The sequence below is a fragment of the Hyperolius riggenbachi genome, chromosome 3 (genome assembly GCF_040937935.1).
Source record: "Hyperolius riggenbachi isolate aHypRig1 chromosome 3, aHypRig1.pri, whole genome shotgun sequence".
Lineage (NCBI taxonomy): Eukaryota > Metazoa > Chordata > Amphibia > Anura > Hyperoliidae > Hyperolius > Hyperolius riggenbachi.
Window position 1 is genome coordinate 69,091,637 of NC_090648.1, and position 26,373 is coordinate 69,118,009.

The 26,373-nt window shown below is 43.5% G+C and overlaps 1 protein-coding gene across 7 annotated transcripts in view; it reads left to right on the forward strand.

The window, feature by feature from the left end:
- The window catches only part of LOC137562723 (potassium channel subfamily T member 2-like), a 413,123-nt gene that overhangs the window by 291,508 nt on the left and 95,242 nt on the right, over positions 1 to 26,373 (forward strand). For all 7 annotated transcript variants that reach the window (XM_068274345.1, XM_068274348.1, XM_068274349.1 and 4 more), the window contains 3 exons: positions 268 to 376; positions 2,195 to 2,251; positions 19,457 to 19,609. In XM_068274345.1, coding sequence (XP_068130446.1) covers positions 268 to 376; positions 2,195 to 2,251; positions 19,457 to 19,609 — 319 coding nt within the window. The remainder of the gene's footprint in view (positions 1 to 267; positions 377 to 2,194; positions 2,252 to 19,456; positions 19,610 to 26,373) is intronic.

A 26,373-nucleotide genomic window follows, 5' to 3' on the forward strand; every position in this document is an offset into this window, starting at 1 on the left:
GGATCGATCAGCGCGTATGGGGCTGGAGGAAGCCCCAGGTATGTATAGAATCTTTTCTTTACTTTAGCTCTGATTCTCTTTAAGAATGCATGTGAGTAGCCCTAGTGAGGTCTGATAACCTCCTGGTATTCTTGGCGGACTTTTTGTCTCTCCCAGCCCTTGTGTTTGTTTGTCGTTCCAAGTTAACAATCACCTCCACCCTGCCTAACAAAATGCTTGTAAAGGTGGATAAACAGAATCTCCTCTCTGCTTCTCTCTCTGCTCCAGATCATGTGGTCTGTGAAGAAGAATTTAAGTATGCCATGTTGGCGCTTAACTGTGTATGTCCAGCGACCTCTACCCTCATCACACTACTGATACACACCTCTCGTGGACAGTAAGTATAGCCTGAAGGTCATGCGAAGGTCATGTGTGCTTGACAATAGACTAGTTTTCCTTTGGTCTGGCATTCCACTAGACAGGCGAGGGTTTATAAATGTAGGACGTTTTGAATCAGGATGATACCATTTATTGGCTAACTTAAAAGAAAAAGAGTAAGTTTTCAGCTAATAAGCCTTCTTCTGTGGTAGAAGTTTTTATATACATTTAACATCAGAAGAAGGTTCATAGATTGTTTTGCAAATATAAATAAATGTCATTCAGATGGCTCAATAACAGAACATCTAAAAGGGGGTCTTGAAAGGATGTTTGCTTATTTATGGCATATAGATAAGACTGCTTGTTAACATCTTGTCGGCATACAGGAAGGCTTATTAGCCTAAAGGTGGTCACACACGATACAATAAAATGATCTGATTTTACAGCAATTCGATAAAAACGATCATATCTCCCGAAAAAATCGAAAGCTTTTTTTTCATTCGACTGAAAAATCTGATCGGATTTCCCATTTTTTTCGATTTTTATCTATCCGGAATGCCAGATATTTTTCTTCAATTTCTCTAAAGATTGTATGGTGTGTGTTAGATTGTCATTTTATTAATATACACACCCTAGCAATTTTCTCAGAGTTTCCAATCATTTTTATCATAATTGGGGAAAAATTGAACATAGGTGTGTGGTATATTGGTCAGATTTTTGAAATGTTACAATCAGTCAGAAAAATTGATTGCAATTCTTAAATTGAACAGATATTTAAAAAATTGTATGGTGTGTGGCCACCTTTAGCTTCATCTTTTTCTTTTAAGTTAACTTATAAATAGTATCATCCTGATTGAAAACTTCCTGCTTTTACTGGTGGTGGCTAACATGGTACAATACTCTCTACAGCTTCATGAATGTGTTGCTCACTCCTGACCTCATTGCATGGTGGACCAAATTAAATTTGCGCTGCATCACCTTCTGTCTTTTAACTTTTGCTCTACTTTAAACAATGTTAGAAATGTCTGCGGATCTTATGTACGTTTTGACTAAAAAAAATGTAACCTTTTTGTTTCAGCTTCTGGCTATACGCTGGTGTTTTCTTTGGCGGCATGCCTCCCCTCTCCCCTCCCCACACACACACTTAAAGGACAGCTGAAGTGAGAAGTATATGGAGGCTGACATATTTCCTTTTAGGAAATACCAGTTGCCTGGCTATCCTGCTGTTCCTCTTCCTCTAATACTTTTAGCCAAAGACCCTAAACAAGCATGCAGCAGATCAGGTGTTTCTGACATTATTGTCAGATCTGACTGGACTAGCTGCATGCTTGTTTCTGGTGATATTCAGACACTACTACTGCTGCCAAATAGTCATCTGCTTACCCTTGTTTACCCCCCCCCCCCCCCCCCCCATTACTAACTGTTCCCTGAAACAATACTACTTCACTATTTAATATCTACCCTAACTCCCCTCCTAAAACATGCTAAGTAACCGACTCCTATTCCTAATGTTTAACTCTAACCTCGCCCTTGTAATATTACCATATACTACCTGATCTCATAAACATTGCCTAGCCCTACCTTCCGTTTCAAAACAAACAAATCTAACCTCCTCCTTTCCTTGCCCTAGTGCTAACACTTCTGATCTAAGCTGAACCCTATCCTTTTGATACTTTTTGGCTCACTGCGCCACTGATATCCCTTAACTGCGGAAATCTTCTCCAAACCACCTTGATAAATCCACCTATTCTGTTTTTTAGTCCTACATGCAAAATTGACTTTTGCTGTCTCTGTCCCCATTAATGTTTTGAATTCCTGACTATTTTTTCTCCTTCAGGACAATGTCTATGGACCCTTTTCGGCAACGGCCCGGCCCCTGGCAAGCTCTGTCCAGGTAATTTGGTTTATGGTTCAATTCTCTTGAGCGTCAGAAATGTCCACCCTGAGCTGATTCACGTTTTAGAGCAGCAGTCATTGGGAGCAGCGCGGCCTACCGTCTCCTCCTTTGCACTGTTGTTTGAGAAGCTTTGGCAGGACTTGACCTTTTTCACTAAGCTACTTTTATCACCAAAGCAGTTCCTCCGGATATTCCCATTTAGTATCCATTATTTTATGATCAGCGGCGCAGTAATAGAGGATGCAGGGGTTGGGGCACTTGGACCCGAGTGGCCCACTAAGGGTTTTCCCTCAACCTTAGTGTTAGCTCTTCAATGGTGCTATGCTGGTAATAAGTAGTGGTGCTCGTAATGGTGCTTGTAATTGTCGTTTTCGAATTTGAGTGGTTTCGAGCCCGACGTCTTGCAATGACGATTCACCTGTAATCGAAATTACGAATGGAATAGTATTTCCAATTCAAATTCAATTACGATTTGAATTACTCAAAGTATTCAAATTACAATCAAAATTACGACTTTATTTATTGCTTGCGCACTCTTTTATAAATAAAAAAAAATACATGTATGTTAAAAATATAAAAATATACATTATATGTGTGACTGCATATAAACGTGACACACTAATTCTAAAACACTGAATCTATTAAACTGTACTAAGCTCACCTAACTAATCCCTAAACCCTACCTACACTAAGCCTAAGCTAGCGCTAGTACTACTAGCCTAACATAACTGCACTCCTATGCACAGTCTAGTCTAACACTGACTATGTCTGCACTAACTATAAATCAATTACAAAGCTAATCTAATTGGTCTAAAATTCAAGCGAGCTGTCTGAAAAACAATCAATATATATGAAAATCACAGTAGAAGGGCTCAATTTCTCAAAAGAACGCACTTGCAAATAACTACAGCACTGGAACAGCTCTCAGTTCCCCGGTCATTCATTCAGCAAGGAGGGAGTTAAAAAATGGCCACCATCTTATATAGGGGAGGGGTTGGCACAAGCTCCCCTCTCCTGATTGGTTGCTAGGACCTCTGCTGGGGGCTCTGTGATTAGTTCAAAACGACATTTCCCTAGTTACAAGATGGAGTCGAAATGATGAATCGTGATTTTGTGATCATGAGTGCTTCGAAGTCCAATTACAAGTGCATATGAAATCACCATTTGGCATCGCAACCCATGGCGATTTCGACCTCGAAAATGCCGGTTTCTGTAGAAAAAATGACGATTCATCATTACGAGGTCATGATGAGCACCACTGGTAATAATCACTTATATATGCTTTAAATAGTGGTCATCATTAACAAATTGTCCCCCTCCTCTCCTTACACTTCTCATACTGTGGATGTCCTTGACAGGTTTTGCTGTGCCATATGAATTGTTAACCACTTGCCGACCGCCTACTTCATATTGGCGGCGGCAAAGTGGCAGCCCCAGGACCACGTAACGCAGAATGGCGTCAGGTCCTGGGGCACTGTTTTGCCGGGGATCGCGCGCTGGGATGCGTGCGCATCCGCCGGCAATAGGCTCCGCCCACCCGCGACGTCAACCCGCCGGCCAATCGGAAGTGCCGGCGGGTTGTTAACCCGACGATCGCTGGATAGGAAGAGTATAATACGCTTTGTAATGTTTACAAAGTGTATTATACAGGCTGCCTCCTGCCCTGGTGGTCCCAGTGTCCGAGGGACCACCAGGGCAGGCTGCAGCCACCCTAGTCTGCACCCAAACACACTGATCTGCCCCCCCTGCCCCCTGATCGCCCACAGCACCCCTCAGACCCCCCCCTGCCCAGCTCCCAGACCCCTGTTTGCACCCAATCACCCCCCTAATAACCCATCAATCACTCCCTGTCACTATCTGTCAACGCTATTTTTTTTTAAATGCCCCCCCTCCTGATCACCCCCCCACCCCTCAGATTCTCCCCAGACCCCCCCCAGACCCCCCCTGTGTACTGTATGCATCTATCCCCCCTGATCACATGTCAATCACCCGTCAATCACCCATCAATCACCCCCTGTCACTGCCACCCAACAATCAGCCCCTAACCTGCCCCTTGCGGGCAATCTGATCACCCACCCACACCAATAGATCGCCCGCAGATCCGACATCAGATCACATCCCAAATCCATTGTTTACATCTATTCTCTCCTCTAAACACCCACTAATTACCCATCAATCACCCATCAATCACCCCCTATCACCACCTGTCACTTTTACCTATCAGATCAGACCCTAATCTGCCCCTTGCGGGCACCCAATCACCCGCCCACACGCTCAGATTGCCCTCTGACCCCCCTTATTAATTCACCGGTGCATTCATTACATCTGTTCTTCCCTGTAATAACCCACTGATCACCTGTCAATCATTTGCCAATCACCTATCACCCATCAATCACCCCCTGTCACTGCCACCCAAAAATCGGCCCCTAACCTGCCCCTTGCGGGCAATCTGATCACCCACCCACACCAATAGATCGCCCGCAGATCCGACAGCAGATCACCTCCCAAGTGCAGTGTTTACATCTATTCTCTCCTCTAAACACCCACTAATTACCCATCAATCACCCCCTATCACCACCTGTCACTTTTACCTATCAGATCAGACCCTAATCTGCCCCTTGCGGGCACCCAATCACCCGCCCACACGCTCAGATTGCCCTCTGACCCCCCCCCCCCCCTTATCAATTCACCAGTGCATTAATTACATCTGTTCTTCCCTGTAATAACCCACTGATCACCTGCCAATCACCTATCACCCATCAATCACCCCCTGTCACTGCCACCCATCAATCAGCCCCTAACCTGCCCCTTGCGGGCAATCTGGTCACCCACCCACACCATTAGATCGCCCGCAAACCCGCCGTCAGATTACCTCCCAAATGTATTGTTTACATATGTTATCTTCTCTAAACACCCACTAATTACCCATCAATCACCCCCTATCACCACCTGTCACTGTTACCTATCAGATCAGACCCTAATCTGCCCCTTCCGGGCACCCAATCACCCGCCCACATGCTCAGATTGCCCTCTGACCCCCCCTTATCAATTCGCCAGTGCATTAATTACATGTGTTCTTCCCTGTAATAACCCACTGATCACCTGTCAATCACCGGCCAATCACCTATCACCCATCAATCAGCCCCTGTCACTGCCACCCATCAATCAGCCCCTGTCACTGCCACCCATCAATCACCCCCTGTCACTGCCACCCATCAATCAGTCCCTAACCTGCCCCTTGCGGGCAATCTGATCACCCACCCACACCATCCGATCGCCTGCAGACCCGCAGTCAGATCACCTCCCAAGTGCATTGCATCTGTTCTCTCCTCTAAACACCCACTAATTACCCATCAATCACCCCCTGTCACTGCTACCCATCAGATTAGACCCCTATCTGCCCCTAGGGCACCCAATCACCCGCCCACACCCTCAGACCCCAGCCCTGATCACCTCGCCAGTGCATTACTTGCATCTATTCCCCCACTAATCACACCTTGAGACACCCATCAATCATCTCCTGTCACCACCTGTCACCCCCTAGCACACCTACCCATCAGATCAGGCCCTAATTTGCCCCGTGTGGGCTCCTGATCACTCGGCCAAACCCTCAGATCCCCCTCAGACCCCCTTCCGATCACCTCCCCAGTGCATTGAGTGCATCTATTTTCCCCTCTAATCACCCCCTGAGACACCCATCAATCACCTCCTGTCACCCCCCTAGCACTCCTATCCATCAGATCAGGCCCAATACAACCTGTCATCTAAAAGGCCACCCTGCTTATGACCGGTTCCACAAAATTCGGCCCCTCATAGACCACCTGTCATCAAAATTTGCAGATGCTTATACCCCTGAACAGTCATTTTGAGACATTTGGTTTCCAGACTACTCACGGTTTTGGGCCCGTAAAATGCCAGGGCGGTATAGGAACCCCACAAGTGACCCCATTTTAGAAAAAAGACACCCCAAGGTATTCTGTTAGGTGTATGACGAGTTCATAGAAGATTTTATTTTTTTTCAAAAGTTAGCGGAAATTGATTTTTATTGTTTTTTTCACAAAGTGTCATTTTTCACTAACTTGTGACAAAAAATAAAATCTTCCATGAACTCGCCATACACCTAACGGAATACATTGGGGTGTCTTCTTTCTAAAATGGGGTCACTTGTGGGGTTCCTATACTGCCCTGGCATTTTAGGGGCCCTAAACCGTGAGGAGTAGTCTAGAAAACAAATGCCTCAAAATGACCTGTGAATAGGATGTTGGGCCCCTTAGCGCACCTAGGCTGCAAAAAAGTGTCACACATGTGGTATCGCCGTACTCAGGAGAAGTAGTATAATGTGTTTTGAGGTGTATTTTTACACATACCCATGCTGGGTGGGAGAAATCTCTCTGTAAATGGACAATTGTGTGTAAAAAAAAATCAAACAATTGTCATGTACAGAGATATTTCTACCACCCAGCATGGGTATGTGTAAAAATACACCACAAAACACATTATACTACTTCTCCTGAGTACGGCGGTACCACATGTGTGGCACTTTTTTACACCCTAAGTGCGCTAAGGGGCCCAAAGTCCAATGAGTACCTTTAGGATTTCACAGGTCATTTTGCGACATTTGGTTTCAAGACTATTCCTCACGGTTTAGGGCCCCTAAAATGCCAGGGCAGTATAGGAACCCCACAAATGACCCCATTCTAGAAAGAAGACACCCAAAGGTATTCCGTTAGGAGTATGGTGAGTTCATAGAAGATTTTATTTTTTTGTCACAAGTTAGCGGAATATGACACTTTGTGAAGAAAAACAATTCAAATCAATTCCCGCTAACTTGTGGCAAAAAATAAAATCTTCTATGAACTCACCATACTCCTAACGGAATACCTTGGGGTGTCTTCTTTCTAAAATGGGGTCATTAGTGGGGTCCCTATACTGCCCTGGCATTTTAGGGGCCCTAAACCGTGAGGAGTAGTCTTGAAACAAAAATGACCTGTGAAATCCTAAAGGTACTCATTAGACTTTGGGCCCCTTAGCGCAGTTAGGGTGCAAAAAAGTGCCACACATGTGGTATCGCCGTACTCAGGAGAAGTAGTATAATGTGTTTTGGGGTGTATTTTTACACATACCCATGCTGAGTGGGAGAAATCTCCCTGTAAATGGACAATTGTGTGTAAAACAAAACTAACAATTGTCATTTACAGAGATATTTCTCCCACCCAGCATGGGTATATGTAAAAATACACCCCAAAACACATTATACTACTTCTCCTGAGTACGGTGGTACCACATGTGTGGCACTTTTTTGCACCCTAAGTGCGCTAAGGGGCCCAAAGTCCAATGAGTACCTTTAGGATTTCAAGGGTCATTTTGAGACATTTGTTTTTAAGACTACTCCTCACTGTTTAGGGCCCCTAAAATGCCAGGGCAGTATAGGAACCCCACAAATGACCCCATTTTAGAAAGAAGACACCCCAAGGTATTCCGTTAGGAGTATGGTAAGTTCATAGAAGATTTTATTTTTTGTCACAAGTTAGCGGAAAATGACACTTTGTGAAAAAAATCACTTAAAATCAATTTCCGCTAACTTGTGACAAAAAATAAAATCTTCTATGAACTCACCGTACTCCTAACGGAATACCTTGGGGTGTCTTCTTTCTAAAATGGGGTCATTTGTGGGGTTCCTATACTGCCCTGGCATTTTAGGGGCCCTAAACTGTGAGGAGTAGTCTTAAAAACAAATGTCTCAAAATGACCTGTGAAATCCTAAAGGTACTCATTGGACTTTGGGCCCCTTAGCGCAGTTAGGGTGCAAAAAAGTGCTACACATGTGGTATCGCCGTACTCAGGAGAAGTAGTACAATGTGTTTTGGGGTGTATTTTTACACATACCCATGCTGAGTGGGAGAAATATCTCTGTAAATGGACAATTGTGTGTAAAAAAAAAAAAACAATTGTCATTTACAGAGATATTTCTCCCACCCAGCATGGGTATGTGTAAAAATACACCCCAAAACACATTACACTACTTCTCCTGAGTATGGCACTAAGGGGCCCAAAGTCCAATGAGCACCTTTAGGCTTTACAGGGGTGCTTACAATTTAGCACCCCCCAAAATGCCAGGACAGTAAACACACCCCACAAATGACCCCATTTTGGAAAGTAGACCCTTCAAGGTATTCAGAGAGGAGCATAGTGAGTCCGTGGCAGATTTCATTTTTTTTTGTCGCAAGTTAGAAGAAATGGAAACTTTTTTTTTTTTTTTGTCACAAAGTGTCATTTTCCGCTAACTTGTGACAAAAAATAAAATCTTCTATGAACTCACCATGCCTCTCAGTGAATACTTTGGGATGTCTTCTTTCCAAAATGGGGTCATTTGGGGGGTATTTATACTATCCTGGAATTTTAGCACCTCATGAAACATGACAGGTGGGCAGAAAAGTCAGAGATGCTTGAAAATGGGAAAATTCACTTTTGGCACCATAGTTTGTAAACGCTATAACTTTTACCCAATCCAATAAATATACACTAAATGTTTTTTTTTTTATCAAAGACATGTAGCAGAATAACTTTTGCGCTCAAATGTATAGGAAATTTTACTTTATTTGAAAAATGTCAGCACAGAAATTTAAAAAAGTCATTTTTTTGACAAAATTCATGTCTTTTTTGATGAGTCTAATAAAAAGTAAAACTCACAGCAGCAATCAAATAGCACCAAAAGAAAGCTGTATTAGTGACAAGAAAAGGAGGTAAAATTCATTTAGGTGGTAGGTTGTATGACCGAGCAATAAACCGTTAAAACTGCAGTGGTCTGAATGGAAAAAAAAGGCTCTGGTCCTTAAGGGGTTTTATGACTGCAGTCCTTAAGTGGTTAAGTATAGAGTGCATATAGGGTCCAATGTAAAACTTGCACTGGGACCCAAAGCTCCTTAGCTACTCCACTGCTTATGATGCATTTGGTCTATATAGAGCACTCCTTTGTCCTTCTTTTCCAGGCTTGGTTGATATTACAGATATTACATTTTTAGAAAAGACTGATGACCATGTCTAGGAGAACTCATGGAGAAGCAGGAGATCAGTTTGGTCACCTGATAGATATGTAAGTCTTTGATTTGCTGCTCATGCTCATGTGCTAAAGCAGAATGTGGTCACAGCAATTCAGAGCTTTTCAAATCTATCAGCTGATCAATCTAATCACATGCTTCTCCATGAGTTCTCCTAGACATGACAACCACTAATCTAGATATCATATCTATGTCCTATGAATGTCATAATCCATGCTCAGTGCTCACTTAAAAATGATTAGAACCAAGATGTGCAAAAACAATATTTTACTGCTAGTACTCAACTTTATATAGGGCAATAGTACAATATTGGTAATATTACCGATACTCTACTATTGCCCAATGTAATCCTATTCTTACACTGTCCTCCTAACACTAACCTACCCTTTAACCAGCCTAACATTAAACTACAGTATATTCCTGCGTATAAGACTACTTTTTAACCCTTGAAAATCTTCTGAAAAGTTGGGGGTCGTCTTATACGCTGGGCGTCATTGATGCCGGGTGATGCGCCGTATCCTGTTACCGCCTCTCAGATCTCCCTGCAGAGGGAGCGCAATCTATTCTTCCATTCCGCTCTGATAAACAGGTAGACAAGGAGAGCTGACCAGTCTACTAAAGGAGAGTTGACCAATGCAACAAGTCAATTCAATATATTCTGTTATATACTGGGTAACATATACAGTACAGCACCAGTATCTGTTCATATACAGCACCAGTACATGATTTTTTTTTTTAAATTTGGTGTGCGTTGGAAGAGGGGTAGTCTTATACGGCGAGTATATCCCACCCCCCCCCCCCCCCAAGAAAAATGGCCTTAGACTATGACGGGAATATTAACCTATGACTATGGCAAGGATTAGTTTGCAAGATCCTTGACTATGGACTCTCTAAATTGCTGTGAAAGATGACAAATTCCTAGTCATGCTTCTGGAAGGTATCATTTTCCTACAATGCTCCTTAGAGATATAATTTTCCGACAGTGCTTTTGGGAGGCACCATTTTCCCACAATGCTCCTGGGAGCAATAATTTTCCCACAATGCTCCTGGGAGGTACCATTACCCTCAATGTTCCTCTTAGGCATAATTCTCCCACAATGCTCCTTGGAAGCACCATTTTCCCACAATGCTCCTTGGGGAAGGGGGGGGGGGGCAATATTTTCCCACATTGCTCCTGGAAGGCATTATTTTCCCACCGTGCTCCTGGGATGCATCATTCTCCCACAATGCTTCTGGGAGGCATAATTTTCCAAAATTCTGGAAGGTATAATTCGCCCACAATGCTCCTGGGAGGTATCATTTTCCCACAATGCACCTTGGAGGTATCATTCTGCCACAATGCTCTTGGGAGGTATCATTCTCCCACAATGCTCCTGGGAGGCTTCAATCTTTCACAATGCACCTATCATCTCCTGTGAAGGCCATTGCACCTGGAACTGTTATGTTGTTTGCAGCCATATCTCTCTCTGTGGTTGCTGAGATGCTAGATACTAATCTAGCTTTCAGTCCTGTTTGTGCAGTTTAGTAGTTAAAAAACACCAGTTCTCTTCCCATCTTCTTGCACCATCTTAACATAGCCTCGTGGTGAGAGGAACAACAACAAACCTTTATTGAGACACACATTGACAAACAACCAGAATGCAGTACTTGAGACGCCTTAGCATATAACTACAATTCAGTACTTTTATGTTACTGTAGGTGGCAGCAGATCACAGTGCACTATATAAACCTTTATTTCCCAACACCCACCTAGTTGCTATGGTGGTCCCTCACAGTGGGATGTCTCATAGTTCTGTCTCTTCTGTCATTCCGATGTATGATCACCCTCAGCCTGGATGAGCTGCATTGTGCGGAGTGATGGCCGTCAGTTAGTGCCTAGCCACTAGTGGGTTTTCATTAATTTCTAACATTCTTTATGACATTTCATCTTTATTAATTTCTTACCATTTTTATGAAGTGTTAGTGTTATTACTTTCCAGCATTTTAAGGTAATTTAATTTTGCTACTTTAATGTGCTGCAATAAAGACGTTACTTTTATCCGAGGCTTCAGTCTCAGAAGACATGTTAACAAGTCCTTGTTACTGAGAATAACTCTTCCTTAGACTGATAAGTAAAACCTCTCAGAGGCAGTAGGGATTGTTCCGGCCATTTAGAGATAGATTTTTTGAAGCCAAATGAAACTTGAACAAGGTAGGCAGACTCTAATAGTCGTCAGGAGGATAAGTGATTATGAATAGAGATGGCCCGAACGGTTCGCCGGCGAACGGTTCCCAGCGAACTTCTGTGGTTCGCAATTGCAGCGAACCGGGAACTTTTCCGGAAGTCCTGTTCGCCCCCATAGTGCATCATTAGGGTCAACTTTGACCCTCTAAATCACAGTCAGTAGGCACATTGTAGCCAATTAGGCTACACTCCCTCCTGGAGCCCCCCCCCCCCCACCCCCTTTATAAAAGGCAGGCAGCGTCAGGCATTGGACTCACTCGTGTGCCTGCAGTAATTAGAGAAGGGAAAGCTGCTGCAGACTCTCATAGGGAAAGCTTAGTTAGGCTCCTGGCTAATTGTTATTGCTAAAAAAAAAAAAAAAAAAAAAAAAAAACCCACAACAGCTCTTTTGAGAGCTAATCTTGTTCTTGTGATCTATATTTTTTTTTTTGTGGCCCACTTGCATTATATACAGCCCTGTCAGTCAGTGTCACTGTGCCTGTCCGGAACCTGTCTGTGTGTGACAGGTGCACATGTAATACCCATCACTGCATATACCTACTACCTGTTGTTCACTTCAGTGCACCCACCTATTTACGTGAGCGCACGCAGTGTCGCTGTGCCTGTCCAGTACCTGTCTGTGTGTGACATGTGCACATTGTAATACCCATTACTGCATATACCTACTACCTGTTGTTCACTTCAGTGCACCCACCTACCTACAATAGCGCACGCAGTGTGATATAATACCTGTTAACTGCACCTGTGTGACTGACTGCACATTGTATTAGTCAAGTCAGTTCATACCTTTAACTTCATCCCCCCAATATGGACAAAACAAAAGGCAGAGGCAGGCCACCTGTCAGGTCTGTTCGAGGTCGCACTGTCGTGATTTCGTGCGGCCCTCGACCAAAGTACAGTGTTCAGCAGAAGGCACGTGCCATCAACCCCCAATATTGTCAGGACGTAGTTGACTATTTAACACAGAACACCTCATCTTTCTCAGCTTCCACATGGAAGCGTGACATATCTTTCTCCTCCTGCTCTGATTCTGTCACCCCACTTAACACTCAGTCGGCCGCCACTAGTGATGGGCGAACAGTGTTCGCCACTGTTCGGGTTCGCCCGGATTTTGGCCTGTTCGGGTTCGGTTCGGCACCCCCCGAACACCTCATGGTGTACGGGAGGGTGCTCGGCCACGCTGCCCGAACCCGAACAGGCCTTCTGTGTTCGGCCGAACACAGCCGTGTCCGGCCGAACAAAGCCCCCTATAGGGTCCCAGCATAAAGGGAGAGCATGCCCCGAGCGCGGGGGGGGTCGGAAATGCCCCGCACCCCTCCCCGCTAAGCTCTCCCTTCTGCTGGACCCTATAAAATTACATTGAAGTCACCCAAAGTACCTGGCAGGAGGAGGGCAGGAAGCGGGCAGCCGGAGATCACAGGCGCTAGTACCATCTGGTACTTCCGCCCTCTCTCTGACGCACTTCCTGTTTACATTTGTAAGTCGCGTCAAGAGAGAGCAGAAGTACCGCGATGACGCGTACGAGGGTATGTGTCATCATGTAGATGACGCGTACCCTCGTACGCATCATCGCGGTACTTCTGCTCTCTCTTGACGCGACTTACAAATGTAAACAGGAAGTGTATTACAGAGTATGTAATTGTCAGTCAGACTACTTTTTAATTGAGCAATAAAAGTAAAATTTTATCTCAGATTCAGCATAGAGGGACACTTTGTTTCAAAGCACTTTAGGCCTCCAATTTAGCATGCAATGTAATTTCTGCCCTTTAAAACACTGCTTTGCGTCACATCCAGATTTTCCCCCAGGACTTTTGGCGTCTATCGCACTCATCCACAGTGGTGTAGCTAAGGAGCTGTGGGCCCCGATGCAAGTTTTACAATGGGGCCCCCCAAGCACTCTATACATAACAATTGATACGGCGGACCAAAACCTGCCAATGGCAACTACAGTGTCAGAGGTGCAAGAAGGGGATGAGGAATAGCTTGTTAATGATTACCACTGTTCAAAGTATCTATAGAAGTGATTATTATGAGCACAGGACCAATAGAGAGCTAATACTGTAATTGAGGGTGGGCCCTTCGGGGCCCCTCTGCCCCAAGGGCCCCGATGCGGTCGCTACCTCTGCACCCCCTATTGCTACGCCCCTGCTCATCCATGCAAAAACTCAGATGTTAGACCCCTTGAAACATCTTTTCCATCACTTTTGTGGCCAGCATAAATGTTTCTAGTTTTCAAAGTTCGCCTCCCCATTGAAGTCTATTGCGGTTCGCAAAAGTTTGCATGTTCGCGAACGTTTGCGGAGGTTAGCGAACCCGGTTTGCGAACCTAAAATCGGAGTTTCGGGCCATCTCTGATTATGAACCAGGGCTGTTTCTGGACAAGGCACTCTTCCCCTGGTGAAATTTTAGAGTGAGGAATTTGTGGACTACACCTCACTGGTATACAATCTGGCTGCCAGGGCATAGATTTCAATACACAGATGCCACAAGTCCCTATAACGGCAGAGCCCTGTGAGCGGGTCGGGAGCCGATTTCATTGGCTCCTGACCCTGTCTATCAATGTAAGCAGCTCCCATTGGCTTACAATGGCCTCAATTCTCTAAGCATATCTCCTGTCTTTAATAACGTTTCTAGAGTGATCACCATGGTGATGAGGCATGTTGTATTCAGGAAACATTTTACCTCAGGCAAACCTAAAGTTAACTCTTCTGACTTTAAGTTAACTCTTCAATCCTTAAAATTACTCCAGAGTTAAAGACAGGCTGTTTATTAAAGAGACACTGTAAACTCAAAATGTTCCCCTGGGGGGTACTCACCTCGGGTGGGGGAAGCCTCAGGATCCTTATGAGGCTCCCACGCCGTCCTCCGTCCCTCGGGGGTCTCCCTGCAGCCCTCCATACAGCCGCCCGACAGACCCGACTGTTAGTGCAATATTTACCTTTCCAGGAGGGGCGCTGTGTCGGCTTTCGGCTTCGAAGTAGACGGAAATACCCGATCTCAGTCGGGTCCGCTTTACTGCGCAGGCGCCGGAGACTTGCGCCTGCGCAGTAGAGCAGACCCGAAGGCGATCGGGTATTTACACCTACTTCGGAGCCGACAGCCACCAGAGCGACTGCACAGGAGCCGGGAAGGAAATTATTTACATCCCTGCTGTTCGGAGGGCTGCAGCGAGACCCCCGAGGGACGGAGGACGGCGTGGGAAGCCTCATTGGGACCCTGAGTACCCTCCATGGGAACGTATTGAGTTTACAGATTTTCTTTAACTGCGTGTGAAATTAACTACAGAGGAGGTAACTTAACTACAGAGGAGGTAACTTAACTACAGAGGAGGTAACTTAACTACAGAGGAGGTAACTTAACTACAGAGGAGGTAACGTAAGGAATGAAGAGATAAGATAACTCTCTCACTGTGTGGAGGTAAGTTTTCTCTTGCCTTATTGTCTCCAGCATGATGTTAGTGAATTGAGGCCATTGATAGGCAGGGTCAGGAGCCAATGAAAGCTGCTTCTGACCGGCTCACAGGAACTCTGCCGTCATAGAGATGGCAGAGTGGGTGGCCCAGGTTCCCGAGGTGTGCCAGTGATGACGATTGAGGCGGGTATGTGCGGCAATTCGTCGGTAATCGTCCGCCGTTTCTTGTACCAGTGGTCTCTGGTCCTTAAAGGAGTTATCAGGCTAAATAACAAAAATGAGGTTTACTCATCTGGGGCTCTCTCCGTCCCCTTGAAGCCGACGGTCCCACGCCACGGACCACGTGGCGATGATTGACAGTGGCGGCTTGTGCAGGCGCAGTAAGGCCGACCCCGCGGTCGGCCTCTGCACTGTGCACCGAGACCGGGACAGCGTCGGGGAGCGGAGCGGTCGGCGTGGGACAGTCGGCTGCAAGGGGCTGGAGAAAGCCCCAGGTGAGTAAACTGCTGGTACTTAAGTGGTTAATGAAAAAATCATACTGTTTATGTACAGCCTTGGTCTTAATGGATGGGAATATTATGCTGGAAATCCAGAGGAGTTGCAACAATCAATGCAGACCAAATCTAACACTTTTACTGCTTAATTGGCACATTCATAGCATCTGCCATATACAGTGGTGTGAAAAACTATTTGCCCCCTTCCTGATTTCTTATTCTTTTGCATGTTTGTCACACTTAAATGTTTCTGCTCATCAAAAACCGTTAACTATTAGTCAAAGATAACCTAATTGAACACAAAATGCAGTTTTAAATGATGGTTTTTATTATTTAGTGAGAAAAAAAGCTCCAAATCTACATGGCCCTGTGTGAAAAAGTGATTGCCCCCCTTGTTAAAAAATAACTTAACTGTGGTTTATCACACCTGAGTTCAATTTCTGTAGTCACCCCCAGGCCTGATTACTGCCACACCTGTTTCAATCAAGAAATCACTTAAATAGGAGCTATCTGACACAGAGAAGTAGACCAAAAGCACCTCAAAAGCTAGACATCATGCCAAGATCCAAAGAAATTCAGGAACAAATGAGAACAAAGTACGGTAATTGAGATCTATCAGTCTGGTAAAGGTTATGAAGCCATTTCTAAAGCTTTGGGACTCCAGCGAACCACAGTGAGAGCCATTATCCACAAATGGCAAAAACATGGAACCGTGATTAACCTTCCCAGGAGTGGCCGGCCGACCAAAATTACCCCAAGAGCGCAGAGAAAACTCATCCGAGAGGCCACAAAAGACCCCAGGACAACATCTAAAGAACTACAGGCCTCACTTGCCTCAATTAAGGTCATTGTTCACGACTAGGGATGCTCATTCGGATTCCGCGGAAATGCAATTTCCGAAATTCCGATCGGAAATTGCATTTCCGCATCGGAATGCGGAAATCGATAATTCTAGTGCGGTAGGCGGATTTCCGCCGGAAATCGCGGAAATTTCCGCCGGAAATCGCGGAAATTCCACCCGACTTTAACATCAATTTTCTCAAAAACTATAAGGTCTTTTTGAAAACTTTTTTTTGCATCTTGTTCAGAAGATTCTGTTTAATAAACCCTGAAAATTTGGTGTTTCTAGGACTTAAGGGGGCTTTTCTATTGACCGCTAAAGTCGGCGGATTTTTACTGTAATGTAAAATGCAGAAAATCTGCATCTGACTATTTTCTGCATTTTACATTACAGTAAGAATCCGCCGAATTAACAGTTAATAGCAAAGCCCCCCTAAGTCCTAGAAACACCAAATTTTCAGGGTTTATTAAACAGAATCTTCTGAACAAGATGCAAAAAAAAGTTTTCAAAAAGACCTTATAGTTTTTGAGAAAATAGATATTAAAGTCGGGCGGAATTTCCGCGATTTCCGGCGGAAATTCCGCATTGTAATGCGGAAATTGGTAGCGGAAGGCGGAATCGGTAATTTGGCAATGGCGGAATGCGGATTTACCGCGGAATCGGAAATTGGCATTCCGACCATCCCTATTCACGACTCCACCATAAGAAGGAGACTGGGCAAAAACGTTCTGCATGGCAGATATCCAAGGCGCAAACAATTTTTAAGCAAAAAGAACATTAAAGCTCGTCTCAATTTTGCTTAAAAAGCATCTCAATGATTGGCAAGACTTTTGGGAAAATACCTTGTGGACCGACGAGACAAAAGTTGAACTTTTTGGAAGGTGCGTGTCCCGTTACATCTGGCGTAGAAGTAACACAGCATTTCAGCAAAAGAACATCATACCAACAGTACAATATGGTGGTGGTAGTGTGATGGTCTGGGGTTGTTTTGCTGCTTCAGGACCTGGAAGGCTTGCTGTGATAGATGGAACCATGAATTCTACTGTCTACCAAAAAATCCTGAAGGAGAATGTCCGGCCATCTGTTCGTCAACTCAAGCTGAAGCGATCTTGGGTGCTGCAGCAGGACAATGACCCAAAACACACCAGCAAATCCACCTCTGAATGGCTGAAGAAAAACAAAATGAAAACTTTGGAGTGACCTAGTCAAAGTCCTGACCTGAATCCTATTGAGATGTTGTGGCATGACCTTAAAAATGCGGTTCATGCTAGAAAACCCTCAAATAAAGCTGAATTACAACAATTCTGCAAAGACGAGTGTGCCAAAATTCCTCCAGAGCGCTGTAAAAGACTCGTTGCAAGTTATCGCAAACGCTTGATTGCAGTTATTGCTGCTAAGGGTGGCCCAACCAGTTATTAGGTTCAGGGGGCAATTTCTTTTTCACACAGGGCCATGTAGGTTTTGAGGTTTTTTTTCTCACTAAATAATAAAAACCATCATTTAAAACTGCATTTTGTGTTCAATTATGTTATCTTTGACTAATAGTTAACGGTTTTTGATGAGCAGAAACATTTAAGTGTGACAAACATGCAAAAGAATAAGAAATCAGGAAGGGGGCAAATAGCTTTTCACACCACTGTAACTGCAATGCTATTCAGTCCTCCTTTGGTATGTTACTTAGCTGTGCTTATTTAGGTGTAAATTACAGCAAAGTCCACAGTATCCAGAAATGGCGGGGATTGCCTGATGCCGGACACATGTGCTTGCTGGTTGCTTGAGCAATCGGCAAAAAAAGCACTAATCTCCCCCCCAGGTGCAGACAGAATACTCACTGAGCCTCCACTGATTCTCCAGCGATGTCCTACACCACCTTGCGGGCTCCTAGCAGCTTTCCGTGCACAGAAGCTGAAGTGCCAGCTGACCCGCATCGGGTCATGTGACAGGGTGAGTTGCATGCTGGGACGCTGGAAGCCGCTAGGAGCCCGGGAGGTGATGCAGGACTTCGCTGGAGGATCGGTTGAGGCTCGGGGAGTATTTTGCACCAGTGCAAACCCCATAGAACACCCCAAAACAGAGGCCACCGTCATCTATCAGGCATGTTGGTTAGTTGAGACTTCTGGTTGCCTGAATTCTGGATAACAGAGACTCTGCTGTACCATGCATCCCTGAACTAGCAGATTTGTACAAGTATTCCATAAACTAGTGTGTTAAAGGACATCTGAGGTGAAAATAAAATAATGAGATAAACAATTGTATCTATCCTCCTTGTTCTAGAAATGACTTTTTTTTAGTCATCCCACGGTTTTATTTTATATTTAAATCTACTTTTTAAGTTTCTACTGTTTAATGGTCATTCATTCACTCACTCAGTGGCACATTCATTGAAGTATGCCAGAGCTAAAATCTATGAACTATTGAACGTTTTTATCTCTTTCCTCCTCTCAGAAGCCATTTTCTGCCAGGAAACTGTTTTATGGCTACAATTTCTTATCAGTGGGGGCTACGCTGTAGTCCGACCCGGTCCTGACCTAGACAAAAACTGTCACTTGCAAATATGATTTTTAACACTTTCAGGCAGAGAAAGAAAAAAAAAGGAACACAGCATAGTTATTTGTGTGCTTGACACTGTACATACATGTCTATCTCATCATTTTACATGTCACCTCAGATGTCCTCTAAGAATAGCTCTATGATGCCCCCTCCTCTAGGCTTGTGACTAAAAACAGCCCTGTTATTAACAGTGTATAGAAGCAAAGTATTGACCAAAATATGGTCATCATGGGCCACATGTACTTTCCCCAGTTCACACTGTTTGTTGCTTTCCAGACTATGTTTATGTATTTCTATTTTCTTTGTATGAAAAAAAAACTATTTCAATAAAAAGTTTTATTACAAAAAAAAAAAAAAAAAAAAAAAAGGAAGTACGCAGGAGCTCTCTTTCTGTCCTGTGGCGGTAGTGTGGTCAGAGCCGGATTTCGGGAAAGGCTACAAAAGCCCGGGCCTTGGGCGGCTGCTACCCGAAGGGGGCGGCTGAGCATGGAAGAGGAGTGGCTTTCTATGAAGGATAGTACATATTGCAGCCACCACCCAGTACTGGTGACCATTACGTGTTTTCTCCCTTTATTATGTAAGATGTGTAGCCAGCAATGTTCTCTGATGTTCTTTTATCTGCAGAGATAATAACCCCACATCGCCTGACCAATGGCAGAATAGCTACAGCCGCTGCTCCGCCAATGAGATCTACCACATACGGCTGAGCGAGAGCAAGTTCTTCGGGGAGTATGAAGGGAAAAGCTTCACCTATGCCTCCTTCCATGCCCATAAAAAGTGAGTGTGAGAATCCTGCAACTCTGTACAGTGCTGTGCTGGACTATACTGTGATATGCCGTGCTGCCTGATGCGGCTTTATACCATGCTGTGCTGTACTATGTTATGCTGCACCATGCTGCTTTATACCATGCTTTGCTGTGCTGTACTATGTTATGCTGTGCCATCAGGGGCGTAGCAATAGGGGATGCAGAGGTAGCGACCGCATCGGGGCCCTTGGGCCAGAGGGGCCCCAAAAGGCCCTCCCTCAACTACAGTATTAGCTCTCTATTGGTCCTGTGCTCATAATCATCACTTCTATAGATACTTTAAATAGTGGTAATCATTAACAAACGGTTCCCCATCCCCTTCTTGCACCTCTGACACTGTAGTTGCCATTGTCAGGTTTTGGTGCGCAGTAGCAATTGTTTTGTATAGAGTGCTTGGGGTCCCCATTGTAAAACGTGCATCGGGGCCCACAGCTCCTTAGCTACACCACTGTGTGCCATGCTGATCTATACCATGCTGTACTGTATTATGTTTTGCTGTGCTGCACCATGCTGCTCTATACTATGCTGTGCTCTGCTGTTATGCTATGCTGCACCATGCTGCTCTATGCTGTACCATGTTATGCTGTGCTGCACCATGCTGCTCTATACTATGCTGTGCTGTATTATGTTATGCTGTGCTGCACCATGCTGCTCTATACTATGCTGTGCTGTATTATGTTATGCTGTGCTGCACCATGCTGCTCTATACTATGCTGTGCTGTATTATGTTATGCTGTGCTGCACCATGCTGCTCTATACTATGCTGTGCTCTGCTGTTATGCTATGCTGCACCATGCTGCTCTATGCTGTACCATGTTATGCTGTGCTGCACCATGCTGCTCTATACTATGCTGTGCTGTATTATGTTATGCTGTGCTGCACCATGCTGCTCTATACTATGCTGTGCTCTGCTGTTATGCTATGCTGCACCATACTGCTCTATACTATGCTGTACCATGTTATGCTGTGCTGCACCATGCTGCTCTATACTATGCTGTGCTGTATTATGTTATGCTGTGCTGCACCATGCTGCTCTATACTATGCTGTGCTCTGCTGTTATGCTATGCTGCACCATGCTGCTCTATACTATGCTCTGCTGTTATGCTATGCTGCACCATGCTATGCTGTACCATGTTATGCTGTGCTGCACCATGCTGCTCTATACTATGCTGTGCTGTATTATGTTATGCTGTGCTGCAGCCTGCACCATGCTGCTCTATACTATGCTGTACCATGTTATGCTGTGCTGTGCTTTACTATGTTATGCTGTACTGTGCTAAATACCATGCTGTGCACCGGGAGCCATACGAAGAGGCAGCTGCAGGAAGTAAAGTGAACTGGTGCCCAGAGCTCTTGTAACTGGTTTCTGCTATGTGCTGCTCTACATAATGACCAGCCGGTTAGTTGAGACTAACCAGTTCACCTGGATACTGTATTTCGTAAAGTAGGGATGACACTGGATAATGCCATCTCTCTGGCTCAATGCCACTTTTACAGATGTCAGTAATAGCAGTTAGCACTCCCCCCAGTTAATGAGTTTCAATGGTCTCTTTATTAAGGCATAATCAATCAAAGAAATATATTAGAATTGATCTACTAGCTTGAAGTGATGAGTTTGTAGGTTGTTTTTGTTACTGAAGGTTTAGCAATACCCAATTCTCCCAGCATGCAACTCTCCGCCAATTCCAATAAGAACATTTAAAGCAGCTCTGAGATGAAAAACTAACAAAAACTAACTATAACAAGTAACTTGTCTATATATCTTATTTAAAGTTTAGATAGTTTACACAGCAAATCTAGCTGCAAGCAGCTTCAACAGTTTATGATTATTTATTCCTGTGATACAATGAGCGTGGCCATGTTCTGTTTGTCACATTGTCACAGGCTGAGGGCTGGAGATGCTATCAGCTTGCCTGTGTGTAAATTCAGTCCCTCTCCTCCTCCTCTCTCCTCCCCTCTGCCTCTGAAATCAGTGGCTAGTAACACCTCCCCCTCCTCCTGCCCAGACTGAGCTCCCATGAGCCCTTGCTACAGTGCCAAGGCACAAAAGGAGCTGTGGGCAAGGCTTGTTTAGTTTATAGGGAATTAGAATATTAAAACAAAAACTAAATAAGTATTTGGCTTGAGGAATGCCCTATAAACTATATGAAATGAACACAATTATGCAATGAGTAAAAGTTTATCTTGGATCCACTTTAACTAAGGATGCCCATCGATGGTACAACTTTGATTCTACAATCTTTCCAAATGTATGTAGTAGAAGGGTAAACTGAATGACTATACTTTGAGTGCATACTTTAGGTAGTCCCTTATACTACATAGAAATGGTAAGATTGTTCAATCAATTGTGGACCATTGAGGCCCCTTCACACTTGCATTGCAAGTGTGTGTTGCATTACCTTGTTTAACCGCAGGGTAACGCAATGGCAATGAAAGTCAATGGGGCCTAGCACACTTACAGCGTCGCGTTGTGCCAGAATGGAAGTCAACGGGTGATGCAGTAAGTGTGAATGGCTGAGTGCGAAGCATTGAGGCACACATGCCCAGACTGCTAGGAATCCCGTGACATAGTTCCTGTCTAGCAGAAAGTGCATCACTGAGTGAGGAGCGGCGCTATGCATATGATTCTGGCGGCACACTCTGCCATAGGGTCATGTGTTTGTCATGTTTTGCATTGCGATGGGATGCGGCAGGAGCATGGCATCGCACCGCAACGTAAAATCAGGTGTAAAAATGGCCTGATGGGTAACTTTAGCCAATCAAAGCTTCTACCTGCTGATTAATTAACAATTTCCCAGCTTATTGATTAACAGGTTCTCATATTTCCCAACTTTTTGAGATAAGAAAGAGGGGCACTTAAACCTCACCCCTGATCATGCCCCTGATCATGCCTCTGCCACACCCCTACACACCCCTAGTCATGCATACCATAAAGATTCCATAAGAAAAATGTTTATAATTCAAACCTAAGAAAGAAAAGATAAGAAAGAGGGACACTTAAAGGATACCCGAGGTGACATGTGACATAATAAGGTAGACATGTGTATGCACAGTGCCTAGCACACAAATAACTAGGCTGTGTCCCTTATTTTCTTTGTTTACCTGAAAGAGTGAAAATGAGGTATGCAAGTGACAGTTTCTCTCTGGGTCGGGACCGGATTGGACTGGGTCAGGCTATAGCATAACCCTCACTGATAAGTAATTACAGCCATAAAACACTTTCCTGTCAGTAAATGACTTCTGATAGCAGAAAAGAGATAAAAAGGGTCAATTATTCATAGATTTGAGCTCTGGCATACTTCAATGAAGGTGTCATTGAGCAGAGACAATGAAAAAGTAAAACATTAAAAAACAGATTTAAATAAAAAATAAAACTGTGGGATATCTAAAAATGTCATTTTTAGGAGGAGGAGAATAGATACAATTGTTTTTCTCATCAGTTTATTTTCACCTCGGATGTCCTTTAAGGCATGCCCCTGTCAGACCCCTAATCATGCCCTTGGCACACCCCTAGTCACACATACTGTAAATATTTAATAAGAAAAGTATGTTGTTTTATAACTCAAACCACACTGGTCCTTTCTATCCTGGCTCATTTTCTTCATATTAACATACGAAAGTAAGAACTATATGAACTTAAAGGATGGGAATAAAGTTTAGAGTCAGTTAAACACTTTTTTCAGTAGAAAAATACAAAGAATACCTAGATCTGTACATCATTCCTGAAAGAGGGACAAATGAGGATGAAAGAGGGATTAGATGGACTGGGTTCCAAAGAGGGACTGTCCCTGTAAAAGAGGGACAGCTGGGAGCTAGGGGTTCTAGCTTTGCTGAGCATATTTAGTTTCTCTTCCTGGATAAGTTCAAATTTGTAAATATTTTTGTAAAAATGTAGAAATATTTTTTGTCCATCGTTGTTCAGAAAGTCACTCCTTACGTATATTTGTTTTCGTAAAAATATTTGGGGTTAATTGTAATACTTTTTTTATTTTGGTCACAGTACCTTGTTGGCCATCTATTGCAAGTCTTTGGTAGTGAAAGAGTTGACAGAGAATGCAGAGAAACAGACTGTAAAGGGGGCTTTTTATAGCAATTAAATCCCATGTTTCTATATATATATAAAGCTGTGGTGTTCACAGTCACGTGAGCCAAACTTCAGTCCAATTTGAACATTTGTACATTTGAACGTCTTAATTTGCTCAGTTGTTAAGGCATAAAAGTGGATGAGGGAGGAGACCCCTGCCTGGCAGCACAAAAGGCATAAAAGCAAGGACCACCTACTCATAGGAAATTACCTGGAGACTTAAATTAGACTTGTCATAATTTCACAATACAAAACAATCCACTTTTTCTTCTCAAGTTTGCGCTGCTTCCTTTTACATGAAAAGAAGACCGGCTTATAAGCTTGTAAACTCGGCTTTTTCTTTTGTTTGAGGAGAAAAAGAAAACAACCGTAGGACTTCTTAAAGTAAACCTGTTTCCAAAAATAAGTCGTTGAGGACTGATTCAGTGATGGAATTTAGAGGCAAATATCTGCCCTGGAATTTAATCTGAACACTCATAAGACCGGGTCGCTCTGCTGTGCGAATACTAACTTGTCTTGTGCCAATCCAGACCCTAGACTTGTACTAACTTCCCTGTCCATTGACGAGGGTAGCCCCACCCTTTTTCTACCTTGAACCTCCAGACTAAAAATCTACTCAGCAGAACTGAAAAGGCTTGGTGTTTCTTTAACAGTTTCACGGCATCAGAACTTTGTTTTTCTTACCAAAGCATCATTTTAGCTGCATTTTTAGCTAAGCCCCACCCATCAAAGAAAACTGCCCGGGCTTTTTTCCCCTGACGCTGTGCAAAGCATGATGGGATTTCTTATGTTGATATTCACGTTGCCTAGCAACTGGGAGGGGTGATCAGCACACAGGACAGTTGGAACTGTGTCTCATGCTCCCGGTCACCTCCTTTAACCAAAAAGATGGCTGCCCTCATGAAATCAAACATTTTCTTGTACTTTTCATACAGGGTGGGTAAGAGATTATATTACCTATCTATTTTAATTAACAGAACTAATGTAACTTAATGACAGTGTGTTTGTTTAGGCTGAAGTTCCTCTTTAACTAGTTAGTACAGAAGCTCCAGGCATGGAGATAGATTAACAGAGAAGCTTTGGCAGAATAGAGGTAAATTCCAGTTAAATCTAAAACTCAACAAGGCAGATTCTGAAATGTGTCATATTGATTGTTGGAATACAAATATGTAACGGCATTCATGCTCAGACACTGTGTATGCTTAACCACTTTGCATCTAGACCTTGTTTCCCCCTTATGGACCAGAGCAGTTTTAATGTTTGAGCTATGTCCCTATTTAATAAGCAATAATGTTATCCCTACTTATGACAACTAAATGAAATAAATATTGTTGGTTTTTTTAAGACAAACTAGGCTTTCACTGTATGGCATTTTTCCCTTGAAAAATGTTATTTTTCTGCATTTAATAGGAAAAAAAATTGAAAAAAAACATATTTCTCACTTTTACTAATTCCAGATTAAAAATAAAAAACGCTGGATAGTGTACTGGTTAAGGGCTCTGCCTCTGACGCAGGAGACCAGAGTTCGAATCTCGGCTCTGCCTGTTCAGTAAGCCAGCACCTATTCAGCAGGAGACCTTAGGCAAGTCTCCCTAACACTGCTACTGCCTATAGAGCGTGCCCTAGTGGCTGCAGCTCTGGCGCTTTGAGTCCGCCAGGAGAAAAGCGCTATATAAGTGTTTGTCTTTTGTCTTTACTGTAGAAAAGAAAACCACAAGTTTTTGTTTGGGTATTTCTACTGTTTATCACAAAACTTAGATTATGTTCCTGTCACAATTTATGTTGAGGATATATATGTTGCATTATTTAGAGTTATTCTGAAATAATGCTACAATGTGTATTTTTCACTATGAAATGAGAAAATAAAAGTATTTTTAATAGTGAAAATCAATCTTATTGGCTGAGGGAACATATATTCCCTTTCACCAATTAGTGCTGCAGCAGATACTGCCGGAGCTGTGCACAGCTGTGCTACTACAAGACGTGTATCTACGTCCTGGTAGCTTAGATGAAGTCACTGAGGACATAGATATACTGTAGTGGTAGATTTAGTAGTTCTAGCTCCTCCCCTTTTAAAGAAATCACAATCTTGCTATATAGTCCACACCCACAACTCCTCCCTACCCTCCTTAAGTATTTATTATCTCTGTTAGCGGGTTAGGGGCGGACCACCTTCTTCCCTCCCTCTCCTAGTGCTCCTTCATTTTCTCTCCTAATCTACTACTAATCTACTACTAAACTGCTACTATTTTTTTCTGATTGATTGTAATATTTGAGAAGATCCCCAATTATGAAGAAAAACAAATATTGAAAACTCTTAAAAATCTTAAAATTTACTATCTAACCTAAAAATTACATTTTCATAGAACCTGAACAGAAAAATATGCCATGGCCGATCTTCTTCTATAAACCCCCCCAAAAAACAGGAAATTTGATCAGATTTCTCGAACTGATTAAAAAGAAAAAAAAAAAAAAAAGCTTTTGATTTTTTCTGCCAACCAATCTTTTTTTTAATTATTTTATTCAATTGCCATAAAAATGGGATAATTTTATTATTTCTTGTGAGGCCACCTTAACTGTAGCTCTGATTCATGAAAATGTTACTGGCAATTGCACGGGCAGCTTGCGTTGTGTACACAATATGCATGTT